General features: G+C 43.5%; 1 protein-coding gene across 1 annotated transcript in view; it reads right to left on the bottom strand.

The window, feature by feature from the left end:
* Nucleotides 1-14,678, bottom strand: part of SNX29 (sorting nexin 29) — a 589,817-nt gene extending 575,139 nt beyond the window's left edge. Inside the window, exon 1 of the mRNA XM_004373263.3 lies at nt 14,649-14,678. Coding sequence (XP_004373320.2) covers nt 14,649-14,655 — 7 coding nt within the window. The 5' untranslated portion in view covers nt 14,656-14,678. The remainder of the gene's footprint in view (nt 1-14,648) is intronic.
* Between the last annotated feature and the right edge of the window lie 6 nt (nt 14,679-14,684).

The raw sequence follows: 14,684 nt of genomic DNA, 5'->3' as shown, positions 1-14,684 counted from the left end.
TGTCCCAATAACACTTTATTTACAAACAAGCAGTGGGCCGGATTTAGCCTACAGGCTGTAGTTTGCCAACCACTGCCCTAGCACAAGAAAACAAAGAAACCCACTGCTCTCGTGTTGATTCTGACTCATGGTGGCCCTAGTACTATAGTGCCTATATTTCCAGACTTGCGGCCACCCTGCAGTTAGGCAATTACATATTAGAGTTCTCCACAGGCTGGAGACAGGCCCATGTCATAACCATGCTCCCACCTCCCCCCATCTCTAACCAAGACCCCACATACGAAGCCTTGCAGGGACAAGTACTGCATCAACTTGTGTGGAACTGAATGAATTGTGGAACTGAATGGAAGGTTGTAACTGTCAGAATTCATACTCAGTTATATGTGCAGGTACCTGGGATGGGTGGCACTATCAGCCCAATGAGTTTAGTGGTGGTGGTGGTATTTTAATTCCAAAAACAATAACAACAAAAATCTACCACCATTTCAAATAAGAAGTGGAAAGAAAGCAGAAGTGAAGGAAAGTGGGGGGAGACAGAAAGAGCTGCCCAATAAATGCCAAGGGCATATACAAGATCAGGGGCTTTTCCTTTCAACGGCTACAGGGTCAGGTGGTGAATGGAAATGAGTGTGGTGGGCAGGGAAAGCAATAGGGCAAGGTGGAGACTGTGTGAACTAAGGCACAGACCCCTTTAGAGACGGCAGCTGCTACTCCTCAGCTTCAGCTGACAGTTACCTCATAGCAGTGCCAGCCCAGTGTTGCCCAATCACCTGGTTTTTCAGGACAACCTGGAAATCAAGATTTTCATGTCAATTAGTTGGCACCTAATCATACTCTTTTTAGAGCAGTGTTTCAGCCAAATTGCATGGGCTGAACATAACATTCCCAGGGCCAGATCTGCCACCAATCTGCCATTCTGAGCAATGCATTTCAACCTTCACATCCCCCATTAGGTGGGTGCTGGCAGTTCCGCTGTAATAGATGGAGGAACTGAGGCTTGGAGACATTGAGTCACCTGTCCAGTGAAAAGCTCAGAGGTGACAGACCTAATGTTGTACTCCAAAGACCATCCAACCTCCACGAGACCACAAGACCAGGCTAACCTCTTAGGCAGGTGAATTTCAGTGCAGAAAAAGGGCTCCCTCTGCAAAGTGTCACCACAGAAAAACCAGCTTCCCAATGGCTCCAAGTGTTACCTTCTCTGAGAAGTATTCCTCGATGGGCACAATGAACTGTGCTCTAAGCCTGCTCCCTTGGCCCTCCAGCCACATCACAGTGCTGATATAATCCTCATCCCAGAAAGGATTATGGGGAATCAGAAGCCAGTTTCCTGGTTCTACCCTGGGTTATGAGCCCCTCAGGGAAGAAAATACACTTTACTGAACCCCAGTTCACAGAGGAACTCAACAATTATTGAACCAAGATTCCTATGGGTTTAGTTCCACGGTCCCCCAAGTGGCTGCTTTAAATAAAGAGACCAGAACGCGCCAGGACACAGCTGCAGCCTTGTGCGTGTAAGGAGCAGAGGAAGGCAGTGGTTTTGTCTGCGCAAGCATTAATGCATGAAGAGATCAAATGGACAATCATTCTTCCCCAAAGTCAGGGCCCTGGTTCCCAGTATTGTGGAATAAAGTGGCACAGCTGGGCCAGAACAACAGGACAGACTGTCCATCACCACACAATGGAAAGAGGCAGGCTCTGTTTCCACACAGATGGGCTCAGGCCATCCAAGTAAGCTTATGATGTCTGAGATCAAAGACCAAGTCAACAGCAGATTCATAAACAGGCAAAGAACAGGGACCATCAATTTACTCTAGAGCAGGTACCAGCACACGTTTTCTGTAAAGACCCAGATGGTAAATATTTTAGGCTTTGAGGGCCATACAGTATCTGCTGCAGCCACTCAAATCTGCCATTGTAGAATGACAGAACCACCTTGTTATTGTTAGCTGTTGTTGAGCTGGCATCCGACTCATGGAGACCCCATGCACAACAGAAGGAAACACTGTTCAGTCCTGCGTCATCACATATCCGCTGCAGATCAGACTGTTGTGATCCATCGTGTTTTCATTGGCTGATTTTCAGAAGTAGATCACCAGGCCTTTCTTCCTACTCCATCTTAGTCTAGAAGGTCTATTAAACCTGTTCAGCATCATAACACACAGCCATAGACAATACATAAACAAATAAAACTTTATGTATAAAACAGGTGGTAGGCCCATAGGCCATGGTTTGCCAACCGCTGGACTTGATAAAACACTACAATGGCAGTATGCAGACACTTTGAAAAGAAAGTGTATCTTCCCTAGTGGTTGAAGAAATGTAAATTGTATACTTACTAAATTAACTACCACATGATAACACTATTTAAGTACAAGTCAACAAAAAACATTTAAAATTCCCCAATGCTGGTAATGCTATGGTGAAACAGGTACACATCACTGGTAACAATATATTGGTGCAGTAAGTTCTGAAAAGCAAGCCCCGGTGGTACAGTGGTTAAGCACTGGACTGCTAAATGAAAGGTTGACGGTTCAAACCCACCAGCGGCTCTATGGGAGAAAAGACGTGGCCATCTGCTCCCATAAAGATTTACAGCCTAGGAAACCCTATGGTGCAGTTCTACTCCATCCCATAGGGTAACTATGAGTCCAAATCGACTCAATAGCAAACAAGTTCTGAAGAGCAATATGGCAGTGCATACCAAAAGCAACAAGAATATCAAAATACCTTTCTGATACCCTAGAAATTAACCTAAGGAGGAATGAGAAAAGGAACAAATAACTATTTCATCAGCCCTCCTATCTTCCAGGCACCAAGGTACTGTACATTCATTACTTGCTTTCATTTCCATTTTCTGATGAGGGAACTGAGAAACCATTTTAATTCTCCTGGAATCCAGATTTCTGGGGTCCATGGAGTTGGAGTGACTCACCCAGGCCATTTGCCCTTAGGTGTCCTTCTGAACCTCGAGCCTTGAAAAAACTGGTTTCCTGAAGCCAACTTCATGTCAAACACTAGCCTAGAAAGCAGCCTATTGGAGACCGGTTTGCCTCAGGTATTGAGGTCTTTCGGAGAATTATCTATGTGCAGTCAGTTTCCAGAAACAGGAACTCCAGGGTCTGACCAGAAGCTGAGCTTTAGGGTAAACTGTTATTATGTAAGCACTGTTCTCCAGCCCCTCCTCCTCCCTCCCTGCCCCCATTTCCATGGCAATACCAGTAAGATGTGGTTTAAGAATTTTGGAAGTTCTTCTCATCTTGAGAACATTTTTGACTCTCTAGTCGAAATGTTACACCAATTTGTTACTGAAATGTTACCCTCAAATCATATATTAAACAAACTTCAATCAATTTCTATCATTCGCTTAATATGATTTTTATTTCAACAGAATTAAGAGTCTGAGGAGTTAAAAATTTTGCCCAAAGCTCTATAATAGGGTGTTAAATCCAGGACTGTCTGATTCCAAAGATTTTTCCACTGCAACACAATGACTGCCTGAAGATAAAGTCACAAGCACAAAGATCTTTACTGTATATTCTCCTAAAACAGGAATTGGTTAACTACAGCCTGCAAGCTAAATTCAGCTGCTGCCTGTTCTTATAAATAAAGTTTTATTGGAACACAGCCATATGCCTTCATTTACATGTTGTCTATAGCTGCTTTCATATTACAATGGCAGCAATGAGTTGTTGGGATAGAGACCATATGGTCTGCAAAGCCAAAAATATTTACTATCTGGCCCTTTATGGAAAACTTTTGCCAACCTCATCCTAAAACATCATAAATAGAAACTACTTTCTTTTTCTACACTGGGAGAAGAGCTAAATAACCGTGGTACATCAATTTGGTGGAATGTTGTGCAGCCATTTTTAATAATTGTAAAGTGAACGAACATGGATAAATGCTATTATATAAGGGGAAACAGTAATTCAAATGTAGATTCTTAATGCAGTTATGTAAAATGCATATGTTTTGAACAAAGACAGCAATGGAATACCTAAAAACCGAAATATTTAACGTGCTAGGGAGGTAGAGTTATAGGAATAGTCTCTGTTTTCACAATAGTCTTTTTTTTTATTGTGCTTTAAATGAAAGTTTACAGTTCAGGTCAGTTTCTCATACAAAAATTTATACACGCATTGCTATGTGACCCTAGCTGTTCTCCCTATAATGTGACAGCACACTCCTCCTTTCCACCCCGGATTTCCCATGTACATTCAACCAGCTCCTGACCCTCTCTGCCTTCTCATCTCGCCTCTGTACAGGAGCTGCCCATTTAGTCTCATGTATCTACTTGAGCTAAGAAGTGCTCTCTTCACAAGTATCATTTTATGTCCCACAGTCCAGTCTAATCTTCGTCTGAAGAGTTGGCCTCGGGAATGGTCTCAGTTCTGGGCTAACGGACAGTCAGGGGGCTATGTCTTCCGGGATCCCTCCAGTCTCAGTCAGACCATTAAGTCTGGTCTTTTTACTAGAATTTGAGTTCTGCACCCCACCTTTCTCTTGCTCCATCAGGGACTCTCTGTTGTGTTCCCCGTCAGGGCGGTCATTGGTGGTAGCTTGGCACCATCTAGTTCTTCTGGTCTCAGGCTGATGGAGTCTCCTCATTCTCCTTAGCTCCAGGTGGGTTGGGACCAATTGATGCATCTTAGATGACCACTCACTAGCTTTTAAGACCACAGATGCCATTCACCAAAGTGGGATGCAGAATATTTTCTTAATAAACTTTGTTAGGCCAGTTGACCTAGATGTCCCCTGAAACCATGGTCCCCAGACCCCCTCCACCCCCTGCTACTCTGTCCCTCAACGTGTTTGGTTGTACTCAGCAAACTTCTTAGCTTTTGGTTTAGTCCAGTTGTGCTGACTTCCCCTGTACTGTGTGTTGTCCTTCCCTTCACCTAAGATAACTCTTATCTGCTATCTAGTTAGTGAATACCCCTCTCCCTCCCTCCGCATCCTCATGACCATCAAAGAATGTTTTCTTCTGTGTTTAAACCATTTCTTGAGTTCTTAAAATAGTGGTCTCATACAATATTTGTCCTTTTGCACTGACTAATTACACTCAGCATAATGCCTTACAGATTCATCCATGTTATCAGATGTTTCGCAGATTCATCGTTGTTCTTTATCATTGCGTAGCATTCCACTGTATGAATATACCATAATTTGTTTATCCATTCGTCCGTTGATGGGCACGTAGGTTGTTTCCATCTTTTTGCTATTTCACAATAGTCTTTAATATCATTTTGGTGTTTTGCTCTTTTATTTATTTTTTTTAAGTTGAGGGAGGAAAGAGCAGGTTCCAAGATAAGAAGACCCAAGCAAGAAAAAACATGATGCGATTTTGAGCAAAGATTCTATAGAAGAATCCTGACCGAAAGGATTTTTTCAGAACAGAATTTCCAAATTCTCATGGAATCCAGATTTTCTGGAGCCATGGAGGCTGGATGAACCCCTGAAACTACTGCCTTGAGATCATCTTTAAACCTTAAACCAAAAATATCCCTTGAAATCTTCTTTAAACTAAACAGTAAGTTTAGCTTCACTAGTAAAGAATGTCTGCCTTGAGCATTATGCTCTTGAAGAACCACCTATATGGGATCACACTGACAACATCAACTTGAAAGATTAGATAGGAAACTTAAGAGACAATGAGTTGATGTTAATAGGGGAGGAGCAACTCAGAAAGGAGGGTAAAGAATAGTTGCACAACCACGTAATCAACATCACTGAATTATACAGGTAGAAATTGTTGAACTGGTGTATGTTCTGCTGTGTATATTCTCAACAACAAAAATAAATTATTAAACATTTAAAAAAAAAAAAAAAGAAAGCTATGACGCGAGTGGACAAGATTTCCTCCTTGTAGGATGCCAGAGAGCCCAGGCCCAGCACGGTGCTGCCCAATTAGACAGAGCAAACACTACTACCAGGCTTCTGCGAGCAAAAGTCAGAGCCGGCAAAAGTGGCTGCACTCAGACTGCAGGCTCCAAGCTGCTACTACTCACCCCCCTCCCACAACCTGCTCCTCCGCAGCTTTACCCACCCCAGAAACAGGCAATTCTCACCCCTTCCAGCTGCTCAGGCGCACAGATTGGGAAGCCACCCCTCCCCTCCCCTCAGGTCTCTGTTCAGATCTCACCTTGCCAGTGGGCCTCCCCTGACCACATTAACCATTACCACAGCCCTCCTTCCTTTAGTTCATCCTCAGTCCAGACAGTTAGATGAGGCAGACTCCACCCTTGGGCTCTGCTGGACACATGGCCCAGGCCTGGCCAACCAGAATCTCAGGGATGGGTTGAAAGGTGACCATGTGGCCAGCCGTACCACTGCAAGTCAGTCCCGGGACTTTTGCTGGAGCTATTGGAAGAGAGGTCCACTCTTTGCTTGGGTGTTGCTACATTGTAGGATGTGATCCAAGAACTGCTGGCAGCCACCGTGTCTCCATGAAGGAGAGGTTGCCTGAGGATGAAGTCAATTAAGAGGAAAGAAGAGTTGAGAGCTGGACAGAGAGATAGTCCTGATGACTATCTAAGCACCTGAATTCAGCTGAGCCTGAAGCCAGCCCTATTCCTAAACGTTTCCATTACAAGACTTTATGAATTCCCTTTTGACTGAAATCGATTTGATTTGTTTCTGCCACATGCGATTGAAGAGTCCTGCCTAACACACCCAATACTTGAGCAAAACATTTTTTGGTACATTCATTTAATTCGCTTCAAAAGACACCAACAATACAGCCTTTTGCTAAGTGACAGAGGATGCACCAAACTGTCATCCAATAAATGTTTGCTGAATGCTGAACCTGGCTCTGCTGCCACTGAGGCCTTCACCCTTACTGGCAACATTGTAAACTAGTGTAACCACTTGGGCAAAAAAAAGCAATAAAGAACCATGAGTCACTATGAGTCGGAATCCACTCAATGATAGTGGGTTTTGGGTTTAGGGGGGTGACATCATCCCTGTTGAGACTGTACAGTCTATACAGATAGTCCCCGACTTACACAGGGTTCCATTCCAACGACTCTGTTGTAAGTTGGTTCTGACGTAAATTGAATACCTTTTTTTTTTTTTTTTGAAGTTTTCGTTACTATTGCCTTTTACTATCAGTATCTCTATAAATCTGATCTTTATTTGCCTTTGGGGGTTGGAAACATTACAGATAAACATCTGCGAGTGAACAGCTGAGAATGATACCATCAGCAAATTATGTGCTGCAACACTGTATGCAGTACATACTACTAACAATAAGACGTACCAGAAGAAAGATGATCAAAGTGCAGTTCCTCATAACTTGAATACATCATAAGGCTGGGACTACTTTAGACAGCAGTGGAGCAAACGGTTAAGCACTCAGCTGCTAACTGAAAGACTGGGAGTTTGAGTCTACCCAGAGTGCCTCAGAAGAAAGGCCTGGCAATCAACATCCGAAAAATCAGTCATTGAAAACCCTATGGAGCACAATTCTACCCTGAAACACATGGGGTCACCATGAGTCGGAATCAACAGCAACTGGTTTGCCTTTTTGGTTATATATAGGCAAGACGGGTCCCTGGGTGGCACAAACATTTTGAGCTCAACTACTAACTGTTGATGTTGACACAGTGGTTGAACAATGGGCTCAAACACAGCCACAACTGTGGGGATGGCACAGGACCGAGCAACGTTTTGTTCTGTAACACACAGGGTCACTATCCATTGGAGTTGACTCAACAGCACGTAACAACACTAACCGAAAGGTTGGTGGTTCACATCCACCCGGTGGCACCATAGGAGAAAGGTCTGGTGATCCTACTTTCGAAAGATCAGAGCCATTGAAAACACTAAGGAGCACAGTGGGCGTCACCGTGAGTCGGAACTGACTGAACAGCAACAGGTTTGGGTTTTGTTTTTTTTTTTCAATAGACTAGAGAGTGGTCAGATGAAAGGTGCTTTACCTGGAATTACGAATTTTAGTTCCAAATTTTAAGGGCTCTAAGAATCTGACTTCCTATAGGTCACTCAGGCAGTCGTGCAACAAGGGAGTGCAAGAGTCAATGGCAGTGGGATTTAGTCCATTGTGGCTTGCTAACATAGGAGGTAGTCAAGTGTTTGCCATAATAGATCAACCAGTGCCTTCGTTAGGAACAAAAAAAAAAATCAATATCGTCACTTTTTCTGCCTTTGAATGAAAACCACAAATATTCTCTTTTCCATTCACTCATTTCAGCTGATTTTTTTTCCAAGGACAAGCCACTGCCAGAGATGGCCAGTCAATGCAGGAGAAAACCTTGACCTTCAAAATTCCAGAAAAAGAAGAAGGAGCTGCCAAAATGTACACAAACATCAGGCAAGAAACCACAGTAAATTACCCACTAAGCAGGCCTTGGAGCTCCCTGTTGACGGGTTATTTGAACTCTCTGGGCCTGGCTTTCCCCACCCTCAAAACAGGGATCTCAGTGTCTGCTGAACTTCAGGATTCTTAACAGAATAATTACTGAGGGAAACGAGCATCAACAACCTTTACGTATAAAGTCTTACAAGAGAAAATGCTTGAACAGAGTAATGACTTTCTGGCCCTACAAGTTCTACTTTCTCAGTAAGAGTAACAGTATTATCTGGAAATCAGAATTTCTTAGCTTGAAGAGGCTGGTAATCAAGCACTCCTACCTACTGAATGCTTTAGAGGAAAACAAGTAAAACAAATGATTACTGATAAAGCTAAAGGGCTTCCAAACACCACCCCAGGTCCGTTCTCCATCATCCGGAGCCAACCACCCACACCTGTCTAGCAGGAATTCTTCCTGACAATTTGTTCACTTCTTTATACATATATGTAGGGGCAGTGGTGGTTCAACAGAAGAATTCTTGCCCTTCCACGCAGGAGACCCGGGTTTGATTCCCAGCCAATGCACCTCATGGGCGGCTAACAACCATCTGTCAGTGGAGGCTTGTGTGTTGTTATGATGATGAACAGGTTTCAGAGGAGCTTCCAGACTAAGACAGACTAGGAAGAAAGGCCTGGTGATCTACTTCCAAAAATTAGCCAATTAGAACCCTATGGATCACAATCTTCCAATCCTCAACAGACTTTGGGGATGGCACAGGACCGGGCAGCATTTTCTTCCACTGTGCATGGGGTCACCATGCATTAGGGGCCCACTCAAGGCAGCCAACACCACCACATACATATATGAATCCATAAACCTTGTTTAGTGTGCACGTTTTAATTGGCATCAAGGCATACATTGTCGGTAGAATCTACACCTTGATTTTTTTACAGAACATTAATGTTGTTGAGATACAGCCACAGCGATGTGTATCTATCCATTTTATTCCTTTTAACATCTTTGAGGTTTTCCATCATGTGACTATACCACATTTATTTATCCACTCCCCTATTAATGGTCATCCGGGCTGTTTCTGGCCTCATGATACCCATTCATCTTGTATGTGTTTTATCTAGGCCATTCCACTTCCTGGTTACTTGCACTTAATGCACTCAGCCTTGAACCCATCTGACCTCTGACTCCACTAAAACATTTTCAACTCAAAAAAAAAAAAACCCAGCAGACTCTAATTAGCAATTTACAGGATCTATTAGAGACAGAGAAACACATGATAAACCACACCAAAGGAATGCAGTCAACAAAATTCCACAAAGAAACCTTGCAGGATAAATGACTGTTTCCTTCAACAAAAATTGCAAGAGGGAAAAAAAAAAGAGAAAGTGATGAAAGGGGAACTTGTAGTTTAAAAAAGACTCAACTTTGTGCTTCAAAGGAGATCATCAAGAAAGTGAAAAGACAACCCACAGAATGGAGAAAAATTTTGCAAATCATATATCTGGTAAGAGACTTGTATACTGATTATATAAAGAATTCTTACAGTTCAACAATTAAAGGATAAATAATCAAATTAAAAAATGGGCAGAGACTCTGAACACACATTTCCACAAAGAAGATACACAAATGGCCAATAAGCACATGTAAAGATGATGAACATCATCAGCATCCCACTGTTATGAAGTCGATTCCGACTCATAGTGACCTTATAGGACAGAGTAGAAATGCCCCACAGGGTTTCCAAGGCTGTAAATCTTTATGGAAGCAGACTGCCACATCCTTCTCCCAAGGAGTGGCTGGTGGGTTGGAACCACCGACCTTTCGGTTGGCAGCCGAGAGCTTTAAGCAATGAGCCATCAAGGCTCCTTTCATCAGCATCAGGGAAATGCAAATCAAAAATCACAATGAGATACCACTTCAAATCCACTGGTTAGCAGCCATAGCTCTTAACCACTGCACCACCAGGGCTCCTCAAATCCCCTAGGATGGCAATAATCATAAAGGCAGACAATCTATGTGTTGGCAAGGATATAGAGAAAATGGAACACTCTTATACAGCTGGTGAGAATTTAAAATATTGTCATCATTTTAGAAAACAGTCTGATAGTTCCTGAAACAATTAAACATAGTTACCATCGTTGTTGTTGTTCTTAGGTGCTGTTGAGTAGGTTCTGGCTCATAGTGACCTTATAGGACAAAGTAGAACTGCCCCATAGGGTTTCCAAGGAGTGGCTGGTGGATTTGAACCACTGCCTTTTGGTTAGCAGACAAGTTCTTAACCACCTTGCCACCAGGGCTCCAGAGTTACCATATAACCCAGCAATTTCACTCCTCACTGTCTACCCAAAAGAACTGAAAACAGGTGTTCAAATACTTGTACGTGAATGCTGACAGCAGCACTATTCACAATAATCAAAAGGTAGAAGAAACAAATCAAATGTCCATCAAAATGAATGTATAAACAAAATGTGAAATATACATAAAATGGGATATTATTATGCCACAAAAAGGAATGAAGTACTGATGCATGCTACAACAGAGATGAACCCTGAAAACATGCTAAAATAACAGAAGTCAGACAAAAAAAGGCCACCTATTGTATGATTCCATTTATATGAAACGTCCAGAATAGGGAAATCCATAGAGAAAGAGAGCAAATTATGGTTGCCAAGGGGCTACAGGGAAAAGGGAATATGGTGATGAAAATCATTTGGAACGAGATGGTGGTGATACTGGTGATGGTTGCACAATTCTGTGAATGTATTAAATGCCACTGAATTTAAAAAAAAAAACAAAAAAAAAAAACAAAGAGAAAGAGACAAAAATATATAACCAACTTGCAGTGTTTAAACCTTATTTAGATCCTGAGTTTAACAAATAAACTATAAAATTATAAGACAATCATGGAAATCTGAACATTGACTGGATATTTGATGCTATTAAGGAATTCTTGCTAATTTCTTATACTGTGATAATGGAATTGAGTTATAAAAAAAAAAGAAGTCTCTATATTTTAGAGATACATATTGAAATAGTTACAGGTGAAATGATATGGTGCCTGGGATTCGCTTCAAATCTGGGGAGGGAAGTAGGGAGGGATATAGATGAAATGAGTGGATAACTGTTGAAGTCATATGATAGGTACATGGGGGGTTATCATTCACTTTTCTGATGTTTGAAATTTTCTGTTAAAAAAAAAAAAAAAAGACAAGCTCCATAGACACATCCAAACTCCCTGAGAGACCAAATTACTGGGCTGTGGGCCATGGGGACCACGGTCTCGGGGAACATCTTGCTTAATTGGCATAACATAATTTATAAAGAAAATGCTCTATGTTCCGCTTTGGTGAGTAGCGTCTGGGGTCTTAAAAGCTTGTGAGCAGCCATCTAAGGTACTCCACTGTCTCATCCCATCTGGAGCAAGGGAGAATAAAGAAAACAAAAGACACAAGGGAAAGATTAATCCAAAGGACTAATAGACCACAACTACCACAGCCTCCACCAGACTGAGTCCAGCACAACTAGATGGTATCTGGCTACCATCACCAACTGCTCTGACAGGGATCACAACAGAGGGTCCCAGACAGAGCTGGAGAAAAATGTAGAACAAAATTCTAACTCACAAAAAAAAAAAAAAAGACCAGACTTAGTGGTCTGACAGAGACTAGAGAAACTCTGAGAGTATGGCCCCCAGACACCCTTATAGCTCAATAGTGAAGTCACTTCTGAGGTTCACCCTTCAGCCAAAGGTTAGACAGGCTCATAAATCAAAATGAGACTAAATGGGCACACCAGCCCAGGGGCAAGGATGAGAAGGCAGGAGGGGACAGGAAAGCTGGTAATGGGGAACCCAGGGTCGAGAAAGGAAGAGTGTTGACATGTCATGGGGTTGGCAACCAATGTCACAAAATAATACGTGTATTAACTGTTTAATGAAAAACTAATTTGCTCTGTAAACTTTCATGAAAAGTACAATAAAGAAAAAAAACAGAAAAATGACAGAAGAGAGGAAAAATGTCTATGTCATATTATTTTATTATATGGCAATTATTAACCCCACAGGTGGGAAACTCCCCTTTCAACTGAATTCTCAAAAAAGGATTGAGAATACCTTGGACTTCCCCTTCTATTCTCAGCAACCACTTTTTTTGCTTCTACTACAATCTTTCTAAAAGAAGTCTCTCATCCTTAATGCAGCCCTGGTGGTGCAGAGGTTAAGCATTTGGCTGCTAACCAAAAGGTCTGCAGTCTGAATCCACCAGCTGCTCCTTGGAAACCCCATAGGGCAGTTCTATTCTGTCCTATAGGGTCACTATGAGTCCGAATCAACTCAATGGCAATAGTTTTTTATTTTTTTATCCTTAATGCCTTTTTCCTAAAAAGTTCTTTATTGGCTTCTTTTTGTAACTTGTTTGGTCTTAACAAAAAAAAAAAAAAAACCCCCATTGCTGTTGAGTCTTTTCCGACTAGACCTAACGATTAAAAATCAAAGTAAAATCCTTCCTTAACTTTGATATTAAATTGCTCCTTGAAAGATAAACTGATCAATTCCCCTTGGCTTGTCAATTTCACTTCCTCTTGTGATGAAGACAGAATAAAGAATGGTCCCTAACTGTGAACCTGTGACAAAGATTCCTTGGTCACATTAAAAGAAGAGATTTTCAGGGAGTGCCTAGCCTCAGCCCTTATCCCAAAGCTGGGCAAAGAAATAACCCCAATCCCAACCCCACATGGGTCCTATGGAAACAACAACAATGATACCTCTCATATACCATGTGAGAGGCATAGTACCAATCAGTCTACCTAAGAAATATTATGTAGTCATTACAACAAGCCTAGGAGGTAGGGGCTTCTATTTATCCCCATTTGACCGGGACTTCCAGAGTAGTCAATCCAGCTCTTCACATCTTTGCTGTGGCACCACTAACGTTCAAGAAACCCTATTCACTCATTTTGGTAACAGAAGACGGACTATCTCACAGGAACCTCCTTACTCTGCCACAAACCCCCTCAGAAGGACCAACTGCTTCACAAATTCTGCTCTTGAACAGCAAAACCAAAAGACACAAAACTTGGGGGAAAAAAATCCAGAGATAACTTAAAAGTTAAAAATGAAGAGAGAAGCAGCCCTGTCACCTTGCCCCCTCCCAATCTTCAGAAATTCCTCAGTGGAAAGCTAGGGCAGAGGGAGCTGGATGCGGAGATTCTTCAGAAGCAATTCCACAGTGAGGGAAAAACAAGCAGTAAGGGGACAGGCGGTCCCTCCTGAGGAAATCCGGATCCCATAGTGCCCGGAAAGACAGTCAGGGCGAGCTAAGACGCTTCCCTGAGTCACTCCCATCGCCACATATAACACCCAGGAATGACTTAGCACCAAGACACCAATAAGATTCTTCAGAGGAAAGGACTGTGAACATTAAGTCAGAGTCAAGGGACCAAACTTCAGAAACACTGAGGACAAGCTGTCTACACCCATCTCCCTCCCCCTTCCAGCCTCTCCACCAGAACCAGCCCTCTCCCCGGAGGGAGGGAGGAGGGCAGAAGGGCAAAACGACCGTCCTCAGATGGGCTCAGCAATGGGCAAGAAAGGAAGGGTTGCAGGGCAGGACAAGCGAGACCTCACATGAGCTAGAAGAAATGGAAGTGGCTGGAGTATTAAGGAATAACCGAGGTGTAAGACCCGAGGATCAGAGAGGGAGGCAGGGATGGTAAATGAACAAGTGGTGACTGGAACAGCAAAGCACTGGGGCACAGGGGCCAAGGGAATAAGATAGGCGGGGAGACAAAGGGGTTGAGGAACTGAGAGTCTTTTGGGGACTAGGAGCTACTGGGACACGGGGGCTTAGGGGTCAACAAACTGAGTGTCTAGAGTCACCCTCTGCCTGTGTGGACACTGGAGTGACTGGAGGCAAGGGTCCTGGGTCCTGGGAATGACTGAGGGGTTGAGGGCTGGAACTGGGACTCAAGCGTCTGGGAGATAGGAGGGACTATGACAAGGGAGATGAGTGCGGGGGTCTGGTAAGTGGGCAAGGTAGTCGGAGGACTGGGAGGGACTGAGGGACAAGGGGACCAGGAGCTCGTTGTAACTGATGGACAGGGGTCAGGGGACTGGGAGTGCCTGGACTCGGGTGGTCAGAGAACTGGAGGTGACCAGGGGCTAGGAACTAGGCATCCCGGTGGCCAGCGGTCAGGACACTGGGAGCGATGGGGCGGGGGTCTGGGAGAGAGTGGGATGCGGGGACTCAGGATTCGCAGTGTGCAGATGGAGCGGCGGGAGCTGGGGCGACTGGGGCAGGTGACAGCGGCAGGGCCGCCACTCACCGCTCATGATGCTGCTCCCGGGGCCGGTGCCCGCAC

This window comes from Trichechus manatus, unplaced genomic scaffold (genome assembly GCF_000243295.1).
Source record: "Trichechus manatus latirostris isolate Lorelei unplaced genomic scaffold, TriManLat1.0 scaffold00024, whole genome shotgun sequence".
Classification (NCBI taxonomy): Eukaryota; Metazoa; Chordata; class Mammalia; order Sirenia; family Trichechidae; genus Trichechus; species Trichechus manatus.
The sequence above is the reverse complement of the archived record's forward strand: the minus strand, read 5'-3'. Positions and strand labels throughout refer to the sequence as shown.